Source organism: Neolamprologus brichardi, chromosome 7 (assembly GCF_056152115.1).
Source record: "Neolamprologus brichardi isolate AB-2024 chromosome 7, ASM5615211v1, whole genome shotgun sequence".
Lineage (NCBI taxonomy): Eukaryota > Metazoa > Chordata > Actinopteri > Cichliformes > Cichlidae > Neolamprologus > Neolamprologus brichardi.
The window spans coordinates 31223734-31245571 of NC_142110.1; the positions used below are offsets into that span (position 1 = coordinate 31223734).

Here is a 21838-nt window from a genome sequence, read left to right on the forward strand (position 1 = left end):
ATAGAGACCAAAAAGAAATGAAACCTGAAGAACTGATTAAAGAGACTGAGATCCTTAGTTAAAATTAGAACAATATTTCCCAGTATCATTACTTTTTGTTTATTTTTGCCAAGTTCTTTGTGAGGTATAACTAAGCAATGAAGCCAGCGCTCTCTAAGTCTCTCATCCTGTGGACAAACTCCAATTCCACCGACTTGGACTGCACCTTCTACTCCATGTTCTGCTCGGTGTAGCGACACAGGAACCAGCTCTGGACCTGCTGCGGGTTCTGGTTAGAGTGCTCCTCCGTCTCAGAGCAGACCCAGGATAATTTAAACCTCATGCTGTCATTACTGATGACTCCAGCTCTAACCTTATGTTTTGAATATTTAAAAAAAAGGGGATGTTTGGAGGTAAAAAAGTATAAAAAATACATGTCAGTTAAAATAATTATTTTTCCCTCTAAATGCCAAGACTTGAGAGAACAATAACTAAAAGGGCAAGGCTTGTCTCCATTTAAAGTTAAAGGTTTAAAAACAAACAAACAAACAAACAAAAAAAACCCCAGATGTGGCCAGTGTGCCCAGTTAAATTTATATGTGGGGAAATACTGGTTTTAATGTTTGAGTGGTGACACTGTGAAGTGCTTTGCTTTGATCACGCGTCTGTTCTGGAAGGAATTTGAACCATTTAGGAAATAAAAGTCTAAAATCTGATGAATGATCAGCACACTCTGGTTCAGGGCTGCTTGCTTCCTCTTATGAACCTGAATCCAGTTTGTTTGTGGTGTGTCTTGTGGACTCCCCGCTGACCCTCCCTCCGTACGCTCGTCTAATTGAAGCTGGTGAGCGCAGATAGCTCTCCTGTCTCTGTCTTAAGATGGCAAATAAAATACACTTAACCTTCAGATGGACTCGGGCCGGTTGGAAGGGCAGCCACCGTTTCAGGACTCAAATCTTTTTTCTCTATCAACTTAATTGTGTTTTCAATTATTTCGCCCAGATTTTCTGTCTCCTGACATTTGCTGTAAGGACAGTTTCCCCTTTTCCCTCCTCCCCACGAGCCCGGGATTTCTTTGTTTTATGGAAGTTTTTCCTTAACGGACAGAAATGTAACCCTCGAGGCCGTGCTCGGGAGTTTGTTTTGAGCTCTTCATTTCTTTTTCCTTCAGTCTGTCGTTCTCTTCCACCTCCTCCCTCTCCTTCGTTCTCACATCAGTTTCCTGCTGGTATTGATCCCCTCCCTCAGTCCCTGGTGATCAGGTTTTACCAGTCTCCCATTGATTACCAATGGAGGCAGAGCTGAGGTGCATGATGGGAAGATTGCAGGGCTGTAGCTGCAGCAGTAGGAGGCAGGGATGGGAGGGTTGTAGCTTTGATTACCAAAAATATAAGATAAAAAATACAGCTTAATTATTGATCTGGGTGTCTCACAAATAAACATAGTGCAGTATTATACTAACTGTTACTTGTAATTGATTATTGCTTATTATTATTATTAAATTATTGCTTATCTGAATGAAAGTGTTTGACTCAGTGCTGTAAATGTGTTAAGGTTAAATTAAATTTAGACAGCGTTTAATTTTACAGTCGCCACAGCAGATGTCTGTCTGGACGATCAGTGAAGCTGTTTTTTTAAATTAAATATGATGAATCAGTTCATCTGTTTAAATTTCTAAATGAAACACTGATAATCAAAAACATTTATTTTCTGTCAGCAGCCCCTTTACAACTCCATGTCAATCAGACAACACCTCTCCTTTCTTTCCTTCCTTCATTCGTTCTTTTTCTTTTGGGCTTTTCTTCTTTCTTTTTTTTCTTCCTTATTCCTTTCAGTCTTCCCTATTACTTCCTTCCATCATTCTTTTGGTTTTTCTCTGTCCTTCTTCCTTCCTTTTGGTCCTTTATTTACTTAGCTTTACTTCTTTCCCTTCATTTCTTCCCTCCTCCTTTCAGCATTGGTTTCGTCCTTCCTTCCATCATTCTTTTTTTCCTTTCTTTTCTTCATTTCCTCCTCCTTCCTTTTGGTTTCTCTTTCTCTCTCTCCGTTATCGTCCTTCCTTTTAGTGTTCCTTTCCTTCCTTCCTTCCTTCCTTCTTCCACTCAGAATTCATTCATTCCGTCCTTCTTTATTCCCTTGTGTCCTTTGATCTGACCCTCTTTCTTTCAGGCTTTCTTTCTCTCTCTCTTCCTTCTATTGTTCTTTTCTTCATACAGTGTTCCTTCTGTCTTTCAATGTTTCCTTTCTTCCTTCTTTCTTTCTTTGGATCTTTCCTTCTTTCCTTCTTTTAGGTCTTGCCTCCTTCCTTCCTTCCTTCCAGTCTTTTTCAGTTTCTTTCTTCTGATGTGAATTTCCTTTCAAGCACTATTCTTGCATTTTATTTAAAATGAGGTCCTGACGTTATTCCTGTGGACACAGCTTTGTGGTTTTTCTCTGTTCCATCATCAGTCATCATTAATCATTATAAAAAAAAAAAACCTTTCAGTTCTGTCAAATTACAAGCAAGCTGACCTCAGTCCTCACAGCACATTCAATAACATTACTTAAATATAATTAAATAAAATTAAAAGCAAAGGCATTCTGGTGATATTTCTTGTTATTATCATTGAAATAAAGCTACCTCTTAAAGGTTACAGCCTTTTTTAATGCTCCGTGACTTTTCAGTTGTTCTCCTTTTTATGACACGTCCATAATTTAACTGCATGGACTCCACAGGTTGTTGCATTACACCGTCCTGCCCTTTTTTAATGGATTCCTTCCTTTATGGATAATGTCATTTCAGCCAGAAAGCCTTTTTATCCCAATCCATTTCTGGTTTTTATGAAGATTTAGCCAAGCGGAGGCGCACACAGAGGGGAGCTCGTCCGTCCCCCTCTTTAGTTTATTGGGTTATGTTTGGGAGCAGCTTGCCCAACAAATAGGATTTAGATACAATGTCATTATAATAGATCTGCTGGTCGCAAAGGAAGCAGATCAATAGGCTTCAAAAATCAATCACACTGTGCACACGGGCAGAAACCGAGGCAGCAGGTACACACTGGACAGGAAGTGATACTGCCTCACATCTCACCAGCCAGCAAGTCGTTTTAATGGTTTTAACATGTCAAATCAAAGCTCGTCATTATCGGCTCGTCACTTTCATGATTGTACAAACAATTAGGATTAGTTCAAAAACCTGTTTACCTGTTAGTTCAACCTGTTGGGCCTCTGTGATCTCATCCACAGTACGGTGTTTAATAATATTTTTTTGAGTCCAGGTAGATGTGAGGAAATAACAATAAAGTGACTATATAAGAGTCAGTTTCACTAGTTAACGTGTGACTGGTAAACTAAACCTGAATATAATATAGTCATGTGGCTCTTCAGAGTGAAAATGCGCGATAAGTGACATAAAATAAATGCTGTTTAAAAAAAAAAAGAAAAAAAAAGAGAGAGATAAGAGCAACTTTATTTGTCTCAAAAATGGTGAAGCTACTGCTCTGTTAGCTTGTCGTCCATTTCTGTTTGTTGATGGCTTCAGAAGTGTTCCACCTGATGGGTTTTCATGATGCAGAGTGAAGAAAAATTTTCCAGGAAGTTGAAGTTTATTAACACACATGAATGTGGATTTGCCGCATCAGTCACTCATAGTATTTACTTTACAGAAGACACGATGATATTCATGTTGTGTGTTCTTTATAATTTCTTGTCTGCTCTGTCTGACTAGAAAGCACATGATTTTGGTGGCTTGAAACTTGCTGCGTATTGTCTATTTTTGTAGTATTTCCAACTTCATAGATGGTCCCTTTAAGGTCTTCTATCCTTTTGCTGTTTGTTTAACCCGATTGTTTTTGTTGAGGTTTTAACTTGTTGGAAAGAGGATTGACTGAATTTTTGAAGCTTGAGTCTAAGACTTGAGTTGTATACGAGTATTTATCAAATACATCTCTGATTCAAAAATGAGGAGCACTCTACGGCACTTAAAGTTGGTAATAGCCAGCAAAATGCAGCTGAGAAAAGCTCAAAGTTATTGCAGAGCTAAAAAGTCTTTCTTTGGAGTTCCAAAAAGTATTTTGGTGAGACAAAGGAAATTACCAAGAATGTACTTGTGCTTGGTTGTTTTGACCAACTACTAAAAACTTAAATGCCTTTATTTTGTCCCCCATCTGTCTCTCTGTCTTTACTTTCACTTTCCTGTCTGTTAACCTGAACTTTTTAGTGATTCTGGTTGGGAGTCTATCTCTAATTCTGTTATCTACTGGCCCAGTCTGGCCCGAGGGATGGATGCCATCTGTAATCCATTTATCAGAGGCGGCCGCTGGGCCTTCTTCCAAATGACAGCTGGCCTAAAGCAATCTCATTATAAAGAGCATCAAGATATAGTATGGAAATATTGGAGGCAGGAGGGGGGAAATGGGGTCTTGAGCTCAAAACAAGGGACAGAGAAGAAACACCCTGGGGATAAAACAAAACCACATTTTTACATAGTCCAAAATACAGTAATGGTGACTCTTATATTCATTTTTAATCCAGGTGGATCTAAATACACTCTGATGTCCAGATAACACCTCTGAAGGTTGTGGTTTACCTGGCCGATTTCATTTCATTATCAGATCACTAAAGCCACTGATGATACTGTCTGATTATCTGTGTCATTACAATCAATATATTACTGCTAATGAATTATTAAAAGTAATTGGGAATGAAGAAGCAGAGCGTTAAATAACTACTTGCCTGCAATGTTTTTTTTTTTATGTATACATTTTTATTATTGAAGAAAAATTAAATTATTTATTTTATTTTTGTTTTCTTGTACAGCAAATGTCATATTATTTTTCTGATATTGGTTATTGGTCTTCTGTAATATCGATTATCATTACTGGCTCTGAAAAGGCCATATCAATCTATCCCCGTTCATAATATGTGTGTTACAGTCTATTTAAATTAAACATGTTGAGTATTTCAGGACCAAAATAAAATTGTTTAATTAGAAGCTTAGCGGTTTAGATCTGGAAGGCACAGATCATTCTATTCTCATGTTTCCTGCAGTTAGCAGGAAACCATAAGAACCATCAGGTCGCTGTTGTGGCTTTTCCCTGAGACCAACTCCAGCTCTACCATTTTGGACTACAGCGGGCGATGGTAGTCCTGGTTCAGTTCTGGAAATCTGCTGCAAGCGGAAGAATCGCTCCAACCAGAACCTGTAATGTAATCATAATGCTGGATTTTCTCCATGTTTGGTCTATAACAAGCTTCTTCTAATAAATAGCCAGTTATAAAATCATCTGTTTAAAACAACAAAAAAAGTACGTACATTAGTTGTGGGTGGTATTTTTTTTAATTACTTAATTTTTTTAAGCCCAAGTAGGGATGCACCGATACCGATACTGGTATCGGGTATCGGCCTCGATACCACATTTTCTAAAGTACTCGTACTCGTTAAAAGTCCCCCGATACCGGGGACCGATACCACGGTCTGAGACCTGTCTATGTCTGACCGGCATGTAAGGGGTTAATCACAGGCGCCAAGTGCCCGCCCCCAGGCCCCGGCTGCAGCTCAGAGCTCAGAGAAGGGCGGGCGAGACAAGACAGCCGTGTGGAACTATTTCAAAGTGAACGAAGACGCGAAAACAAAGGCGGACTGCAAATTGTGCTCAGCGAAATTGTCCAGAGGAGGCTCAAAAGGTAGCGCATTTAACACAAGTAATTTAATCAAGCACCAAAATCCCAACACGACAACGAGTACAAAGAGTTTACCCACGCTTATTTACCCATGCTTATTAGCACAGAGAAGCATAGCTGATGCTATAGCAGTGGGACGGAAAATAGTTGGGCATTTTAAACATTCCGCCTTAGCCTACTCCCGCCTCGAGGACATTCAGGTACAGCTCAACCAGCCAATAAAAAGACTGCAGCAGGACGTACAGACGAGGTATTACATGCTCCAGTCCCTCATTGAGCAAAAGCGAGTGCTGGGCGTGTATGTTTCCGAGCATGAACTCCCTGACTATCTCACCGCTCACCAATGGGCTCTTATGGAGACGACTGTTGCCATCCTCGCCCCCCTTTGAGGAACTAACTAAAAAAGTTAGCAGCTACAACGCACTAGCCTCTGATGTCATCCCAGCTGTGACTGTGCTAGTGAGACTTCTAAACAGAGAAACAGACGAACAAATTTAAAATTAAATTTTGTTTTTTATAATTATTTATTCTGTAATATGTTGCATACAACATGCTTTTCATTTTAAATAAATGTTCTTAATTCCAAACTAGTCCCTTGTTTGTTTGTTTTTTGTTAAATTATAGGACTAAAGCTGTTACCTGTAAATTTAAATCATGTTTTTATTAAGTACTCGGTATCTGTATCGGCGAGTACTGAAATGCAAGTACTCGTACTCGTTTCCAAAAAAGCGGTATCGGTGCATCCCTAGTATAGATCCCTGTGGGACACTTGTAGTAATGGCAAGGCCATGAACATGGACAGGACCCAGCAGTGTCTAGCCCTCTCACTCGGTTTCTATTCAACACACCAAGTGTGTTCGCTCACGCCGCCTCTTCTTGTGGGTGTGTGTATCTGTGTGTGTGTTCATTGTGAGTGAGTGCTTGTTCACCCTGCAATACAAATTCATAACAATGCTGTGCTTGCTCATCCAGAGAGAGAGAAAAATAAGAATTAGATATCAGAGCGTGGAGGCGTGTGTGTGTGTGAGAGAGAGAGAGAGAGAGAGAGAGAGAAAGTGTGGGGCTCAACACACTTTTTATGTAGTCCTTATTGGGGCTTTGATCCAAAGTGTGTAAGGAGCTCTCATCTCCTACTGTGATACACACACACACACACACACACAGAGTTTCCCCACTGTGCAGACCCCATCGCACACGTGCTCACAAAAGAGGTTATTTTGGGGTCGTGTTGATGGACACAATAAAAGGACAGGCCCACCCCCCCACCCCCACCCCCACCCCCAAACTCTCGCTCTCTCTCTCACACACACACACACACACACACACACACACACACACCTACAGTTGCACATGTCCAAAATCCTTCCAGAGGTCTGTGAACACGACCGTCTGTGTGTAAATGTGTTTGCACTGTGACTAAAGGCTTTCAGCGTGACAATGAGGTGTGTGTGTGTGTGTGTGTGTGTGTGTGTGATGATTAATACCAGGACAATAGACGTGTGCCTGTTCAGTTGTTATCAGCTCACTGGAGACCCCCCCCCCTCCCTTTTTTTTTTCAAACCACTTTTCACTTCAGTGTGAAAAGAAGGACAGAAATTAAAAAGTAAAAAAAAAAAAAAAATACTCATAATAATAATATGGTCCTCACACTGATCTGAATAATATATCGATCTGCAGATCTTAGAACTGACCAATAGAATGCATGAAAAGGGAAATAAAATCCATGTTTTCTGGTTCTCCTGATTACGTTTAACTATATGGTTCAGGGCCTTGAAAGAAGCATGGAGGTTCTTGGCCAAAGATGTTTGAGTTGGTCAAACTAAGATTCAGACTTGTTAATTCCAATTTCAAACACAGAAAGTTTAACAATACCTCAACCAGATGATTGTAATTTTCTGGAGTTTTTAGTGCATCTTTCTTTGTCCTTATTATTGTTTTGGGTTTGGTCAGTTTTCATGAAGTTGTCATCCATACATGGTATAAAAGATAAATGTTGCTTCTGGGTTTGGAAAGTGAAGGTAAAACAGAAGAGCCTTAAACCTGTTGTGTTTTTAAATAGTCACCAGGGGGCGATACCTGTAGTTGCGATAAACCCGGGGTTTATAGGAACCAGTCCTCAGTCCTGACCTCCTGTTGACTTGTTGGGCTCAGTCACTTATTTCGGTCATACTGAATAAATTATTTCCGAGTTGAAAACACCTGTGGTGGTAAGCTTTACAGCGGAACTTCTACATTTTGTAGCTGTTTACCATCACAAGGGGGCAGTGTTAAAAAAATTCTCATGCTAGTTTTTAGATTTTTGACTATATGTTTGTACTTCTTTCTCTAAACATGGAGTTTGTATGTTGATCTCTTTTTTGTTTAGGCAATATTTCAAACAATCCAACAATATTCTCTCTGTCTCTCTCTTAAGGTTGTCTGTCTAACCTCCCGCCAAACGCGAAGAAGATCTCCAACTCTTACGAGGAGCGCCGTAAACAGGCCACTGCCATCGTTCTTCTGGGAGTCATTGGGGCTGAATTTGGCGCAGAGATCGAACCCCCAAAGGGCTTGGCCCGGGCTCGAGCTGGTGGACAGGCACCCGAAGGTTTTGGACTGACCAGCGGAGGATCGTCCAACTACTCCCTGGCCAGACACACCTGTAAGTCCAGAAACGGCAAACACACTCATGATAACACATTTACCGAATTTCCCAGAGGAACCCACCCGAGGGATTAATAAAGTTTTATCTAATCTACCGTATTTCCCGGACCACAAAGCGCACCTGAATATTAGCCACACAAGCTAAAATCAGGGGAAAATCCTGTTTTGTACATACATTAGCCGCACCTGACTAAAAGCCGCAGGTGTTTCGATGTTGACTTATCATATGTAAGAGAATATGCACAAAGGGAATTGTCAGGAAAGAGATGGCTGTTTGGAGACACACCCCTTTTATTAATATTTTGAAATACAAGTTATGTGTACATATTTGCATAACTTTTTAGGTATATGTACAAGCAGCGGTAATTACAAGTACGAAACATGTACTGTGCTTCATAAACGAGTAACAAATGTAGTACATAACAATAACCTACAGCACACCAGAAAAATAGATTCGGACTACCTTTTAGGCTCAGGTGCAGTGACACGGCTTTAACAAGAAGAAAAGTCAGTCATTCACCACCATCTTCCTGCGCACTAAAACCACCAAAGTCCTCTTCTCCAGTGTCAGATACGAACAGGCTTAGGATGGCTTCGTCATCCACTCTTCATTTCTCTCCTTCGTTGTCACTTTCAAAACCAAACAAATCCTCGTTGTCAGTGTCAGAGTCGAACACCCTCAGAAGGGCCGTGGCGGTGTCCTCCTCTCCATCATGCAGCAGTCCAGCCCTTCAAAATCCGTTGGTGATCATGGATGTTTTCACACTTTTCCACGCTGTCAGAATCCACTGGTGGAGTTGGGCATAACTTACTTTTCCCAAGTTTATCGCCGCTCATCATCCACGGGTCCCGCTGAACGCGTAGTGCTACTTTGAAATTTGTTTTTCGCGCTACTTCGTACGGCACTACGTTGCCTGGCGGATGGACATGTGACCAACATACCACTCTTGAACCCCGATCCTTCCGCCAGGCAACGTAGTGCCGGAGAACAGCGGAACAAACAAAACAAATCCTCTTACAATATCACAAAAATCATGGACAATCCTTAGAAAAGCCGCACCTGACTAAAAGCCGCAGGGTTCAAAGCTTGTGCAAAAAGTAGCGGCTTATAGCCCGACAATTACGGTAATCTAATCTAATCTAAATTATTTGGTTAAATTTGCAGCCCAAAATTCTTCAAATGGACCACCAAGATGTGCACATTTTGTTTAGTTTGATAGGTAAAGAGAAATCTTAAAAACCTTTGGATGGATATGGCTGTGGTGCTTATAGGTTTTACATTTTTATGTTTGTGTAAATTCTGCAGAAAATCTCTAGTCCTGGCAGGTGTCACCATAGCAGGTGTGTTGTGTCCTAATGCTTTATGATACTAACCTGTAGAGACTCTCAGGACTGTGTGTTTTCAGCTTTCAGAAGCCTGTAACGGTTTCTTTTTTCTTTTTTTTTTTGCCCATTTCTGCGCTACTGAATTTGCTTGCTCAGTGTTAGAGTTTTGGTTGCTGCTGTGTTGGGTTTTTGGAGCCAGAAGTGACTGTATAGTACAGTACCTACTAATTAATAAGGGACAAACAAATAAAAACAAACTTTCTTGATTGTGCCACATACAAGCCCGTAGTTATTGTCAGGTAATTCCACTAAAATGCTCCAAAAGCCACCAATAGCACCGTTTTATTATTATTTTATGAGGTTTAATTGGTTCCCAACTTAAACCCAATCAAATTTTAAAAGCATCTAGCCAACTAAACTGAAGTAAAAAACATCCTAAAGACACCCCGTAAACATCCACAACTCCACAACTGACATAGTAGAAACTTCAGTGCAGGATTAGAGGTGAGTAGAGATGGGATTGATTTTCACCTGCCAAGCTTGACACCTTAAGGAGCTTGGTGCTGACTTCCACACACACTCGGCGAGCCCGGCCCTGTGCCACGCTGTGCCTGCAGCGCTGGACCTTGGTGGGCATCAAACCTGCACTAAGTAGAGGTGCTCTTCCGTCCCACTGCTCCCGTGCTCTGATTGGCTGCCTCTGGGGGAGGGGAGGGGGGCATCCGCCCGGTGACACAGCCTGCGCTCTCGCCGATAGGCTGTGGAGCGTGATGCTTCTTAGCTGGACCTGCACACAGCAGTCGGCTCACCTGTTTGGACACACACGCACCAGAAACCTTAAATCCATGTCATGAGATGAAAACAACTCCAGATTTAATTGATTTCCTGGAGCCATACTTCACGACTGGAGACGCCGAAAAGCTATTAATTATAACTGCTTTTTTAAACAATCATCAGCATTACATGTAAATATGAATATGAACACACTGAAACTACTCCTTAAGATTTATTCTAGTTTCAGCCATGCTTATATGGAAAATGAGTTAATTAACAACCTGTGTGGCTAACGTTTGGTTTCTATTTTTTACTCTTTTTTTTTACACAACGCCCAAAACGGCGCTGATCAATTTTTAAGCCAATATACATTTTTTTTTGAAGTTGAAAAATCAAGTATTATGTTCTCTATTAGCAAAATTTCCCATGAAGTTAGATGTTGCAGACACAGGAAGTGGTCTGCTAGGCCTTAAAGGTCTTAAAGTTTCTATTTTGACTTGAAAGTGGTGAAGGAACAATGTTCAAGATCAGATATAGTTGATACTAGTAGACTGTAATTAAATGGTGGAAGGGTGCGTATGCACATATTCTCTTATATTGGGTCATCTTATGGTCCTAATTAGCCTGGTTATGTATACACTGCAGCACAGTTTAGGACGTTTTTATGCTTCCTCTTCTTTCTCATAGGTTTTTGTTACTCCTACCTCCTCCTCCTTTTTACTACTTTTGTTCAGTTTGTTGTCCCCCCCCCCCCCCCCCTTCCTCCCTCACTCTGTTATGAAATTGAAAGATGGATCGGTGTTGTTGGCGTACAGCGCAGTGTGTGATGAATGAGAGCTGTCCACCTAGAGAGTGGGAGGGTACAGTAGCCTGTAGTATAGATTGATGTTTTCATATGGCAGGGGTGGGGGTGGGTGGGTAGGTGGGGGGAATCGAGCTTAAGGATGGACGGATGGACCGATGATGACGGTGGGAAGGGGGAGGAATTATCCTGCTGTTGGGCAGGATAGGAGAAACAAACTGAACATCAGTGTGTTCAGTCTCTGGACAATAAAAAGCTCACAGTAAATGTCAAAATGCTCCGAGTCCCCTCTGAGGCCCACTCAAGCCTGATCCGTGGCATTTTCAAACATTCATGAGAGCTGATTGGAAATTGAGTTTACTTTGTGTTGTAGGACATTTAACAGGAAGAAGCAGGTAACGGAAGGTAGAAATGTCTCTGCTGCTGTGAGTGGGATACAAGAAATAGAACAGTTTCTTCATCAACACTTGAGAAACAAACAGAAGGGGAAATGTTGGAAACTTTCAAGCTCAAAGTTGTACATTTATGGGGGGAAAAAATCCTCAAACACTGGAAAATTTACAAGGTAGAAATTACATTGACAGCAGATAACTTGTGAAAAGTGATGAAGCCACATCGAGAATCAGGAGAGATCTCATCATTTGGTTGTTCGTCTGTTAAAATCCTTTCAGACGTTGGCAATAATACACAGAAAAAAATGGCATAATGCATGCCTGTCATATCCTGATGATCTGGATCTGCAGGCCAGTTATTACCAGATGTAGACGGGGTGAGACTGACTACAGGGTTATGCAATGTAATGATGGACATTACATTACACTTCTCATGTAGGTGCACAGCGTCTCTACATGAGCTAAAACCTTCATTCTTTCTCTTTTTGTCTTGTTTTTCCTCTCCGTCTCTCTCAAGCACTCTGCAGCCAGTCTGATCCAGCTCTCATCCACTAACCAAGTCCCCAGCATTGATTTACCTTCACCTCGCATTTAAGCTCAAACAGAGGAAGAGAGGGAGAAGGGGCAGTTAGCAGATGGAGAAAAGAAAGCACAAAGCCTGTTAGCGCTCGTTTCGGCCTGGTAAATTTTAGACGTCACCAATCTGTCACTATATCACACACTCTACTTCTCCCCCTCCGTCTTCCTTCCTTCCTTCCTTCCTTCTTCCCTCCTTCCTCCTCTTCCTCTAATCATCCTCTGTGTGTTAATGTGACATGTTTACTGCCCTAACTAACAGCTCATTACAGCCGACTGATGCTTTGTCAATAGCAATCGGTTCATTTGGGAGCCCGGTGCTGCCTTTAAACAAAGATGTCCGCTGTGAGAAATGAACCCTGAGTCAAAGCCTTCCCCTCACTGGGAATGGGGGGAGGGGCTGTAAATTTGAATCTCGATCCGGCCAATTACAGTGCTGACTGTTAACGGCCGTCTTTAATTGTCTTGCAAGGAAATAAAAGTAAAATAATGAGGCTTCGAAGAGCAAATGTGGCTCTGTGGTCAGAGTGGGCTCTCTTAGGGTTTGTTATGCTCACACCCCACCCACATTTGCTGCTCACACTAATGAACTTTGACCTCATGACCTCTAAAGCCTATTTTGTATTAGGTGGAGAGAATCGGTCCCCTGGCTCACTGCTCTGATGGATTCACACTAAGAAAACCACTAAAGTTATAACATTTAGCCTGTTTGAGGACGATTAATGCTCATCTTTGTTTGGAAGCGTCCCTAAATCTCCCATAAACATTTTTAAGGGGCACACTATTGTCTTTCTAACTGTCATTAAAGATTATTTTCTATTTTCACTGATTTTGATTGAAATAAAACTGTCAGTATGAGTAGAAAGTTGATACTGAACATTTATGTACACATGAATGTGTTTTTTAAAAAAAGCCAGAAACTCATGTGTAATTGATTTCTGTGCGGCTGTTATTTGTAACGATCACTAAGTTGAGGTCAGAGGTCATGGAGCCCCATATTTCTGCTGATATTTATAGTCCGCAGTTTTTAAGCTTATTGATGCTTTTTATAAAAACATTGATAGATTTGAGTTCACGTCAGTGTTTGCTTACTTGCTGGGGGTTGAAAGTGCACAAACATACCTGATCTGCATGCTTTATTGTTTTCACCAAGCAGCAATAAAGGAGATGCTGCAGTTCCTTTGGTGACCACTTGAGGCTCCAAAAGTTAGGCGATCCCCATAGGCTCCAATGTTAAATTGACCACCTTTACAGCAGAAATAAACATATTTACAGCCTCATACAACAAATTGTTTTGTTTCCCCCATCATAACAATTACACAGAGGGGTGAATCTTTTTTAAAAGGCAACTTTTCTTATTTTCTTGAAGTTTGTATTATTGCTGGCATATGCTGCCCAGTTAAATTGACTTCATTTCAATTAGTTAAAGCTACTAAACTAGACCTTTCATATTGTGTTTAGGGTGTTGGTGAATTGTATTGAAAGATTGAAATAGTTACCGTGTCACCTATTGGTCTTTAGACTTTCTCTCTTGTTTGTTTAGGTTTTTTTTTCGTAATTTTAATCCAATGTGACAACATTTGGACTTAAAAAGCAAGTCCTAAATTAACAGCTAACACCAACAGCATTAAAGTTGGAATGTTCCAGTTCAAAGTATAAAATTGAACTTTCCTTTCCAGTAAACAGTAAAGCTGACATTTGCGAGTCTGCCCATGAGTTATTCCAGGTATCATTTAGGTTTTTTTATGATTTATTTGATATTCTGGTGTGTTATTACTTTCATCTCACTACCTCGTTCAAAGACTGTCACTTCTGGCTCCAAAAAACCAATGTGGTTGTGAAGCGAAAATTGGAGCCTTGAAAGTGCAGAGCTCACAAGCCAATATAAACCTTATTGTCTTAACTATACCAGCTAACAACATTAGCCAATGCTGTCAATGTCTGTAGATAGCTGCTATTCTTACACGGTTAACCTCTTGCCATATCTTTCATAGACCCATCCATAGGTTTTTGTGTGTGTAGATGTAAACCAATAAGGAAGGGGGTTTGCCATTTAAGGCAGGCTGATGATGAAATGCCAGGAGATCCTGGTGATGCGATTAGCCGAGTGCGTCTGGAGACCGGTGGACCTTTAGAGCCACCACAGGATTATAACTAAAGTAAATCATCTGTTTTATATTGTATGTTTCTTCATTTTATGCCTATTTAGCTTTTGCATTTCAAGTGAAAACACACAAAGGGTCGTATTGATTTCTGAGACTGCAGCAGCGGCAGAAGAGAACAGACAAAAGACAGATTTTCAGCTTCACAGTAGATAAAATGAGAACTTAAATGCATGGTACTCAAAAAAGAGGATGAAACAAATGAAACTCTTTCTGTTTGGTGTTATCTTTGGACCTCTGCCTGCAAAGATAGGTGGGTGAGACAAGCTAGGAAAGACAGACAGATGTGAGGTGGGGAGCACAGAGGGTGGTGGAAGGAGAGCGTTATTGAGGGGTGGGGGGGGGGGGGAGGAAGAGAGGATTTTTTTCAGGAGTCTTAATGGTCAGTCTGTCCCCACAGAGACTGGCTCAAATGTCAGGTCAGCTATGAAGTGACCTCCATCCCACTTGCTGTCTTTATCCTCAGAGTGTGTGTCTGTCAGTGTGTGTGTTGGACTATTTTCACCCAAAACCTCACCAAAAATATCAGGACATATTTTGTCTTTATGAGAATGTTTTCCTTTCTTTTCTTTGTTTAAGATTGCGCCTGTGGTGCAGCTTGAGGCTGCTTTTCAGAGCTGATGGGATCCTGAAAGCTAATATTAATGTCCTTAAACTGACAAAAATTCCAGCATAAGAGGGTGACTGTGTGTATTCTTTAGTATTGTCTGATGCTGAACCCTCACAGGCTGAAAGTCCTGCTGTTTTCTGATAAAACCCTCTGATTTGTTTCTCTCTGCAGGTAAGGCCCTGACCTTCCTGCTGCTGCAGCCCGCCAGCCCCAAGCTGCCTGCCCACAGCACCATCCGACGCACCGCCATCGATCTGATTGGTCGAGGCTTCACCGTGTGGGAGCCATACATGGATGTGTCGGCGGTGCTCATGGGACTGCTGGAGCTGTGCGCCGATGCCGAGAAGCAGCTCGCCAAGTGAGTCACGACGAGCCACTTAAACAGAAATGAAGTTGCTGCCTTTTTAAAAAAATGTTTCATATCAGGCAGAAGATGCTGACAAGATAAATGTAAAAGAGTTTTAAGAGTTTCCTGCTCACTTTGCCTTCATCTTCATGGAAATCATCATGAGAGTCTAACTGCATGTATACTAGAGTCCTTAAAAGTGTCATAGTGTTGGTCTGTTGTGTTGGCATGAAGGCATCCTAAAGACACACTACTAAAAGATCAGGAGTCGTGGTTTCATGCAGGCTGCAGTGGTCGTTGGGGTTTTCACCGACTGATTCTCCTGTAAGGGCAGACTGGTTGAAATGGGCCCTCACTAACAAATAGTTTCTTTTTTTTTCACTCAGTATTTTCACATTCACACCAATTTGACAGAGTTTCACATAATTAGGTAATTTTTTAAAATTAAAAATCTCCTTTTGCATCTGGAAATTGAATGCTCTGCATTTGTTAACTTTCTCTCCAGCAACTGAAAACAGACAATTTGTCTGTACTCACTTCCTGTTTGTTAATTTGTTTGTTAAATTGTATCCGTCCCTCTCAGATTCCAGAGTATATCCTATAGATACAAACATATGCATCCGCTCAAATACAGACACACACACACACACAAACGAACATTATATAGCCGACACAGTGAGTTATGGAAGCCCGACTCTAATCTGATTTCAAGACATTATGATGATGTAACGATGTCTGCGTTGGCCTGACACGAGAGTCCTCTGTCTCTGTGCACACATTTGTCTTTTTCTTCATTTTATTTAGCATTTTGTGCCCCACTTAAAGTGGCTCTTAAAAATTTCCATCTAGAAAAGTGAGCAGATTGCCCTGCAGTCTCTAGCTCCAGACAAGATTAACCCGTTAGACTTTAATCAGGTGAGAGACAAGATCAGATGTTAACAAAGTACACAATATAAGCGCCAGAGTGTGGACTCTTGATTTCCCAGCTTAGATAACGCCTTTAAATATTTTTGGAGAACTAATATGAGCAAACGGTAAAGACACTGACACTCCGACTTGCTGAGTTACAAGACTTTGTAAAACCACAGATGTCAGCAGAGCCGGTTTCACGTACTCGACCATCAACATTACTGGCAGCAGAGTCGAGGTCAGAGGTCGTGGCTGCCTTCATGCAGTTAAAGTGAGGTTGTGGTTTGAAGCAGCTTCTTACACAAGCGAAGGTCAGGGGTCATGCAGAGAGGCTAATTCAGTCGCTTCTTCTTCATGTATGATACAAAGAGCGTGTGTGTGCGTGCGTCTTCTTCCCTGCTGAAATCTAACTGGCCAATATGAGTTGATCCTATTAAGTCTGAAACTCGAGCTGGCACAGTCTGGTTAAATGAGTATAGATATGTCTGCCGCTGTGTGTGTGTGTGTGTGTGTGTGTCCGTGTCCGTCCGTGTGTTCGTTCATTTTTGTTACCTCCCTGGGACCTCTCTCGGTATAAACACTGACCTTAGTCCTCATGGGGACCCAAACCAGGTCCTAATGAGGCGAAACATCGTTTCTGGGGTCCCGGTTAGGGTTTGTGTTGGGCTGTTCACAATAAATTGAAGTCAGTGAAGTATTCTAGCAAGGAAAGCTGCAGAGTGGTGTGTCCGGAAGAGAACTGACACAATTCCATTTTAATGGAATACATTTTCGGTCAAATAGAAAGGGAAGATACCTATAAGATCCACACAAGAATTAATGCAAAAAAATATTGTTATAAGTTACAGTACAGTGAAAAAACATTGATACAGTAAAGTTGAATATGCCAGTAGTGCAAAAAATAGCAGTCAAAAATTTGCTTGACTCCAAGCAACTTAATCCTCACAGTGCTTCCAGTCACACCAGGAGCGTCTCAGAAGCATCATTTTTAGTTTTTTTCCCTTCCCCCTTGCACAGTCTTTTATTTTGAAAATTTCCTGTGTTTGATGTGCGTCTCTTTTCACCTGCTTTGTCATTTTATATTTTTAGTAATTTTATATTTCAAGTAATTGCTGACAAGCTTATGCCCTGGTGAAGTGCTTGTCTATCCCTCCACAATTTAAATATTTACTACTTCTTTTTGTGCATTGGTCAGATTTTAACTGACACACATTGGTCACTTTAGGAGCTCTTTGCTCCAGGTTATTATGTGCTGAATGAGCTACCACCTCACTGATGTTGTTTGATCTTTTGTTCTTTTAATAACAAATCTTCATGAACCTTTAAAACATATGATGCAACACAAGACAACAATAAAAATGTATAAAAAAAACAGGCAGACATAATTGTTATAATCTTGTCTTTAAAAATATTTTTTTATTTTTTTTTTTACAGAACCCCAAGTTTTACACATTTATTCCACCTTAAATCACATGTTTCTGCGAATATAATCACATCACATGGAGATGATGTCCAGTCAAAATGCATAATTTAAGTAATCCCTATAACGTGTATATGGATCTGCATAATATGCCAGTAACTAAATTCAGATTAATAAAAGGGAAATGTTAAATAAATTAATAAGAAATGAAAAATAAAGTTAAGGGTAACAGTCAGAAAAAATACTAAACTGGAAACTGAAAATAAATTTAAATAAAGGATTTTTGAACATTCAGTTTGAGAAAGATTATCTCAAGTCTCCTTATAGTAACAGCTGTCCCTATAATCCTTTGATAACCTTTTCAACATAGGCAAAAATTTGTCTATATTATCTATCAACCTCTGGAATCACATTTGAGACTAAACTAAGGTATAGCAAAAATAAGCAGTAGCACTAATGAGAGCTTCAATTAAGCTATTATCATGTGGTGTGTGTTCAGGAGTCACATTATAGGTGAAGTGTTACAGTATCAAATGTTCTTTTTTAGATACTTTAGAGTCCTCAGCAACTTAGTGGTGAGCTTAAGTAAATATTAAAACTTAAAATACACACACACACACACACACACACACACACACACATTTCATGACCATGCATAATTAATAATGTGAAGTCCGCAGGTGTGTGGTGTTGCCTCCTGGTGTTGTTGAAGTAAACAGCACGAGGGCTGATCAATGAGACGCACAGTAATCACATCAGTACATTATAATACATACGGAGAGGATGCACGAACGAACACACACACACACACACACACACACACACACACAGTCAGTATTCAGTATTCCTTCACTTGGGCAATTTTCTTTTCTGTGGACAGAGAAACAAGGAGTTGAATGCATTACTGGCTAAAAGAGAGCACACACGCTCACTCTTTCTTTCTCCGCTCTCTCTCTGAGGATGTATTTCCATGCAGCTGACTTGCAGTGAGGCTTTTTGTCCCTGATCCATCCAACCAGTTGTCAATACACTCCTCGCAGAGCTGTGTGTGTATGTGGGATAATCCCTTTTCAATAGGTAGAGATTTGAAAAAGCTCCCGGTGTGGAAGACTTGCACTTTATATTTTCAGACACACGAGCCAAAAAAAAAAAAAGAAAAGAAAGGGAAAGAAACTGCTTCAGCAGTCTCCACACAGTTTTCAAGGAATCCATTCTAAGAGGTAAAAGCTGCTTTCAGCAGACGCACACCTTTATATGCTCGGCCTGTCTGCTTACTGTCTGAATAAACAACTGAGTTACTTTTATGTGAAGGTCATCGGTGCGTCCTGACCCTACTAGGGTTATCATAGTTACTACTAACTAAAGCTAAGTGTTAAGACATATTTTACTTAACTTAAATAAAAAGTGTATTAATAATAATAATGATAACTAGACTATAAAAAATAACAGATAAAAATACACAGAAAATATTCAGGGTCATTTCATGAAAAATCAATCTGCGCCTTCCACCTGACCCATATAGAATCGGCATTTTTCTCTCTCTCGTTCATTTATGTATTTATTCTGTGCGTTTACCTCTGTGCATCTAACCAGAAAGTTCCACTGTGGTCGAATCTATTTCACAAGGGAGACCTGGCCAAGGTAGCAGCCTCACAAATTCTTAATATATTAAAAATACAACACAAAGTACAAGACATACAACATGGTATAAAACACTAGTGCTATCTCCAGGAAACGCTAACACATTCCATATTCCGTATAATTTCATATCCAAAGTCTGTGGTGAAGCTACTAGAGTAGCTTTGCATGATTAATGGGTCGTAATAATCCATATTCCCTTAAGACTCACTGGCCACCACTTCATTAGGCACACCTTCCCAGTACCAGGTTGGACCCTGCTGCTTTAATTCCTTGTGACAATGATTTAGCAAGGTGCTGGAAACATTCCTCACAGACTTTGCTAAATGTTGACATGACAGTATCACATTGAACTCATTGTCATGTTCAATAAACCCGAATATTTCAGCTTTGTCTCACTGCGCTGAAAGCAGAAGATGGATACAGTGTGGTTATAAAGGGGTGGACAGGATGAGTGACAATGCACAGGCAGAATAAAGCAGGATGGATCAATGCTTTCTTGTAGTTTACACCAAAGCCTGACCATCCAAATGTTGCGGCAGAAACTGAAACTTGTCAGGCCAGTCAACGTTTTTCTAATTTTCTGTTGTCCTGTGTTGGCGAGCCTATGCAAACTGTAGCCTCAGTTTCCTGTTCTTAGCTGGCATGGGGGACACTCGGTGTGGTCTTCTGCTGTTGTCTTCTTCTTTAAGGTTCAGTGTTTTCTGCATATCTTTTTTTCTAATGAGTGCTTATTTGGTAACTACTCTCTGAGAGACAGAGAGAGAGAGTGTTTTACCCAGGTGGTCAGTCATAGCTAGCCTACAAAATCATAAAGAATTCAGTGGTAACCAATTAATGTAATGAAACAAAGAGAAGCATGGCTGACTGAAAATGGAGTAGGTTGTGTGCATATAATCACAGGCTGAAAGGTAGCTTCTACAAGTAGTTTTTATTCCTTAAGTCAAAACCACTTTGAGATTTCTACCATGATCAGCAATATGTACATTAAAGAGAAAAGCTTAGCATCTTTCCATACCCCCAAATAGTTTTATGCTAAAATTGTGTGGCTTGTTACAAACAGGATTTGACTGCAAGCTTTTTCTGCAGTATCTATTCTTGTGGCCCATGCACTATTGTATGGGTATCCTGATTAAAGCTTTTTCCACAGTGATTGTTGGATCTTTAAATTCTGTTCTCATTTGCACTATCTATAAGATCACTCTGAATTTAAGCCCGCTTTCGTACTACATATCTACAGAGATATCACATTTATATAGAAAGTTTTCTAAAACTTTGAGGGTGTTTGAATCTCCTCCCTGTCTCCATCCAATCAGAGACCACCACAGGGATAAATGCATGTTTTCAATGTGTTTGTCTTGCAGGGATAAATACATCTTTTTACACTGTATTTTGTCTGTATTCAAGTTTTGAACGATTGCGTTTGTCGTGCAGGGGTAAATGAATGCTTTGGCTATCTGTGTGTCATGCAGAGATAAGTACATGTTGTTGTCACCATGGATGTCCACTCATGAACCCTAAAGGAAAAACAAAAATCTGGAAACTGCAGGTCACCATTATTGATCAGTTTTAATCTGTGGGTGTGTTTGTGTAAATTCCACCCAGACCTGAAATAAGGCTGTCAGTAACTCAGGAATATCATAAATATTATTCCAAAATGTCAAAAAAGAAATGAAAAAATTAAAATTAACCACTGAAAAAGCCAGTGTCTGCTGTAAAGATTGCATCAAAAGGTTGCCCTACTCTCCACCTCTCCACCATGCTCTCTGCAGTCTGTGGATACATTTGCAGTCAGTAAACCATGCCTTTTAAGCAGCTGAGAAAACCAGTTAGTCCATTTAGACCAACACAGTGATGCATGACCAGCCCATGTCAGAGTTTATGTGAACAGGTCAGCACACGCCAGCTAACCCTCCACAGATTGGACACCGCCAAGCTTTTAAGCATCCATCTTGTATTTTTTTTTTTTTTGGTCTAAAAATCTTTAAATCTATAAAAACTGTTACCTTTAGATTAAGCTGTTAAAAAAAAAAAAAAAAAAAAAAAAAAAAAAATGATACGTTTAATAAATTGAACTTTAGTTCTTTCCATTTAATTGAATTGTTTGCTGCCATTTATTCATTTCATCAATATTTTTTTGTTCTTGATGTTTATGAAAAACTATGAATGATGACCAAAACATAACTTAAAACACTCCTTGTAGAACAGAAGAGACAGAGTGTTGACATGGCAAATGGACTGGTTCTTATATAGGGCTTTTCTGCTCTGCCTTCTCTACCTTTATACAACGTCCTGATTCAACGGTTCACACACCCATTCTTACAAGCACTTTTTTCTATGTTTTGTCTACATAAATGCTTTCTAACATTCTGTCTAACAGCTTGGAGTTAGTATGTTGCCCAAGGATATTTGGCATGCAGACCAGAGCTGCCAGCAGATTAGCAGATGCCCTGCTCTACATCCTGAGCTGATCAACATATTCACAAAAATTCCCTCCAGCATACTTACTCAGTTATTACGGTAAACAAAGTAAACAAATCACCACCCCGGGATTATATAGTGTCTTGAATCTGCATTCGTTTTAACTGTCGCCAAGGGGT

General features: G+C 40.3%; 1 protein-coding gene across 3 annotated transcripts in view; it reads left to right on the forward strand.

Annotated features, from left to right (window-relative positions):
• The window catches only part of wdr7 (WD repeat domain 7), a 103720-nt gene that overhangs the window by 60786 nt on the left and 21096 nt on the right, over nucleotides 1–21838 (forward strand). For all 3 annotated transcript variants that reach the window (XM_087843488.1, XM_006782092.3, XM_006782093.3), the window contains 2 exons: nucleotides 8054–8281; nucleotides 15097–15283. In XM_087843488.1, coding sequence (XP_087699614.1) covers nucleotides 8054–8281; nucleotides 15097–15283 — 415 coding nt within the window. The remainder of the gene's footprint in view (nucleotides 1–8053; nucleotides 8282–15096; nucleotides 15284–21838) is intronic.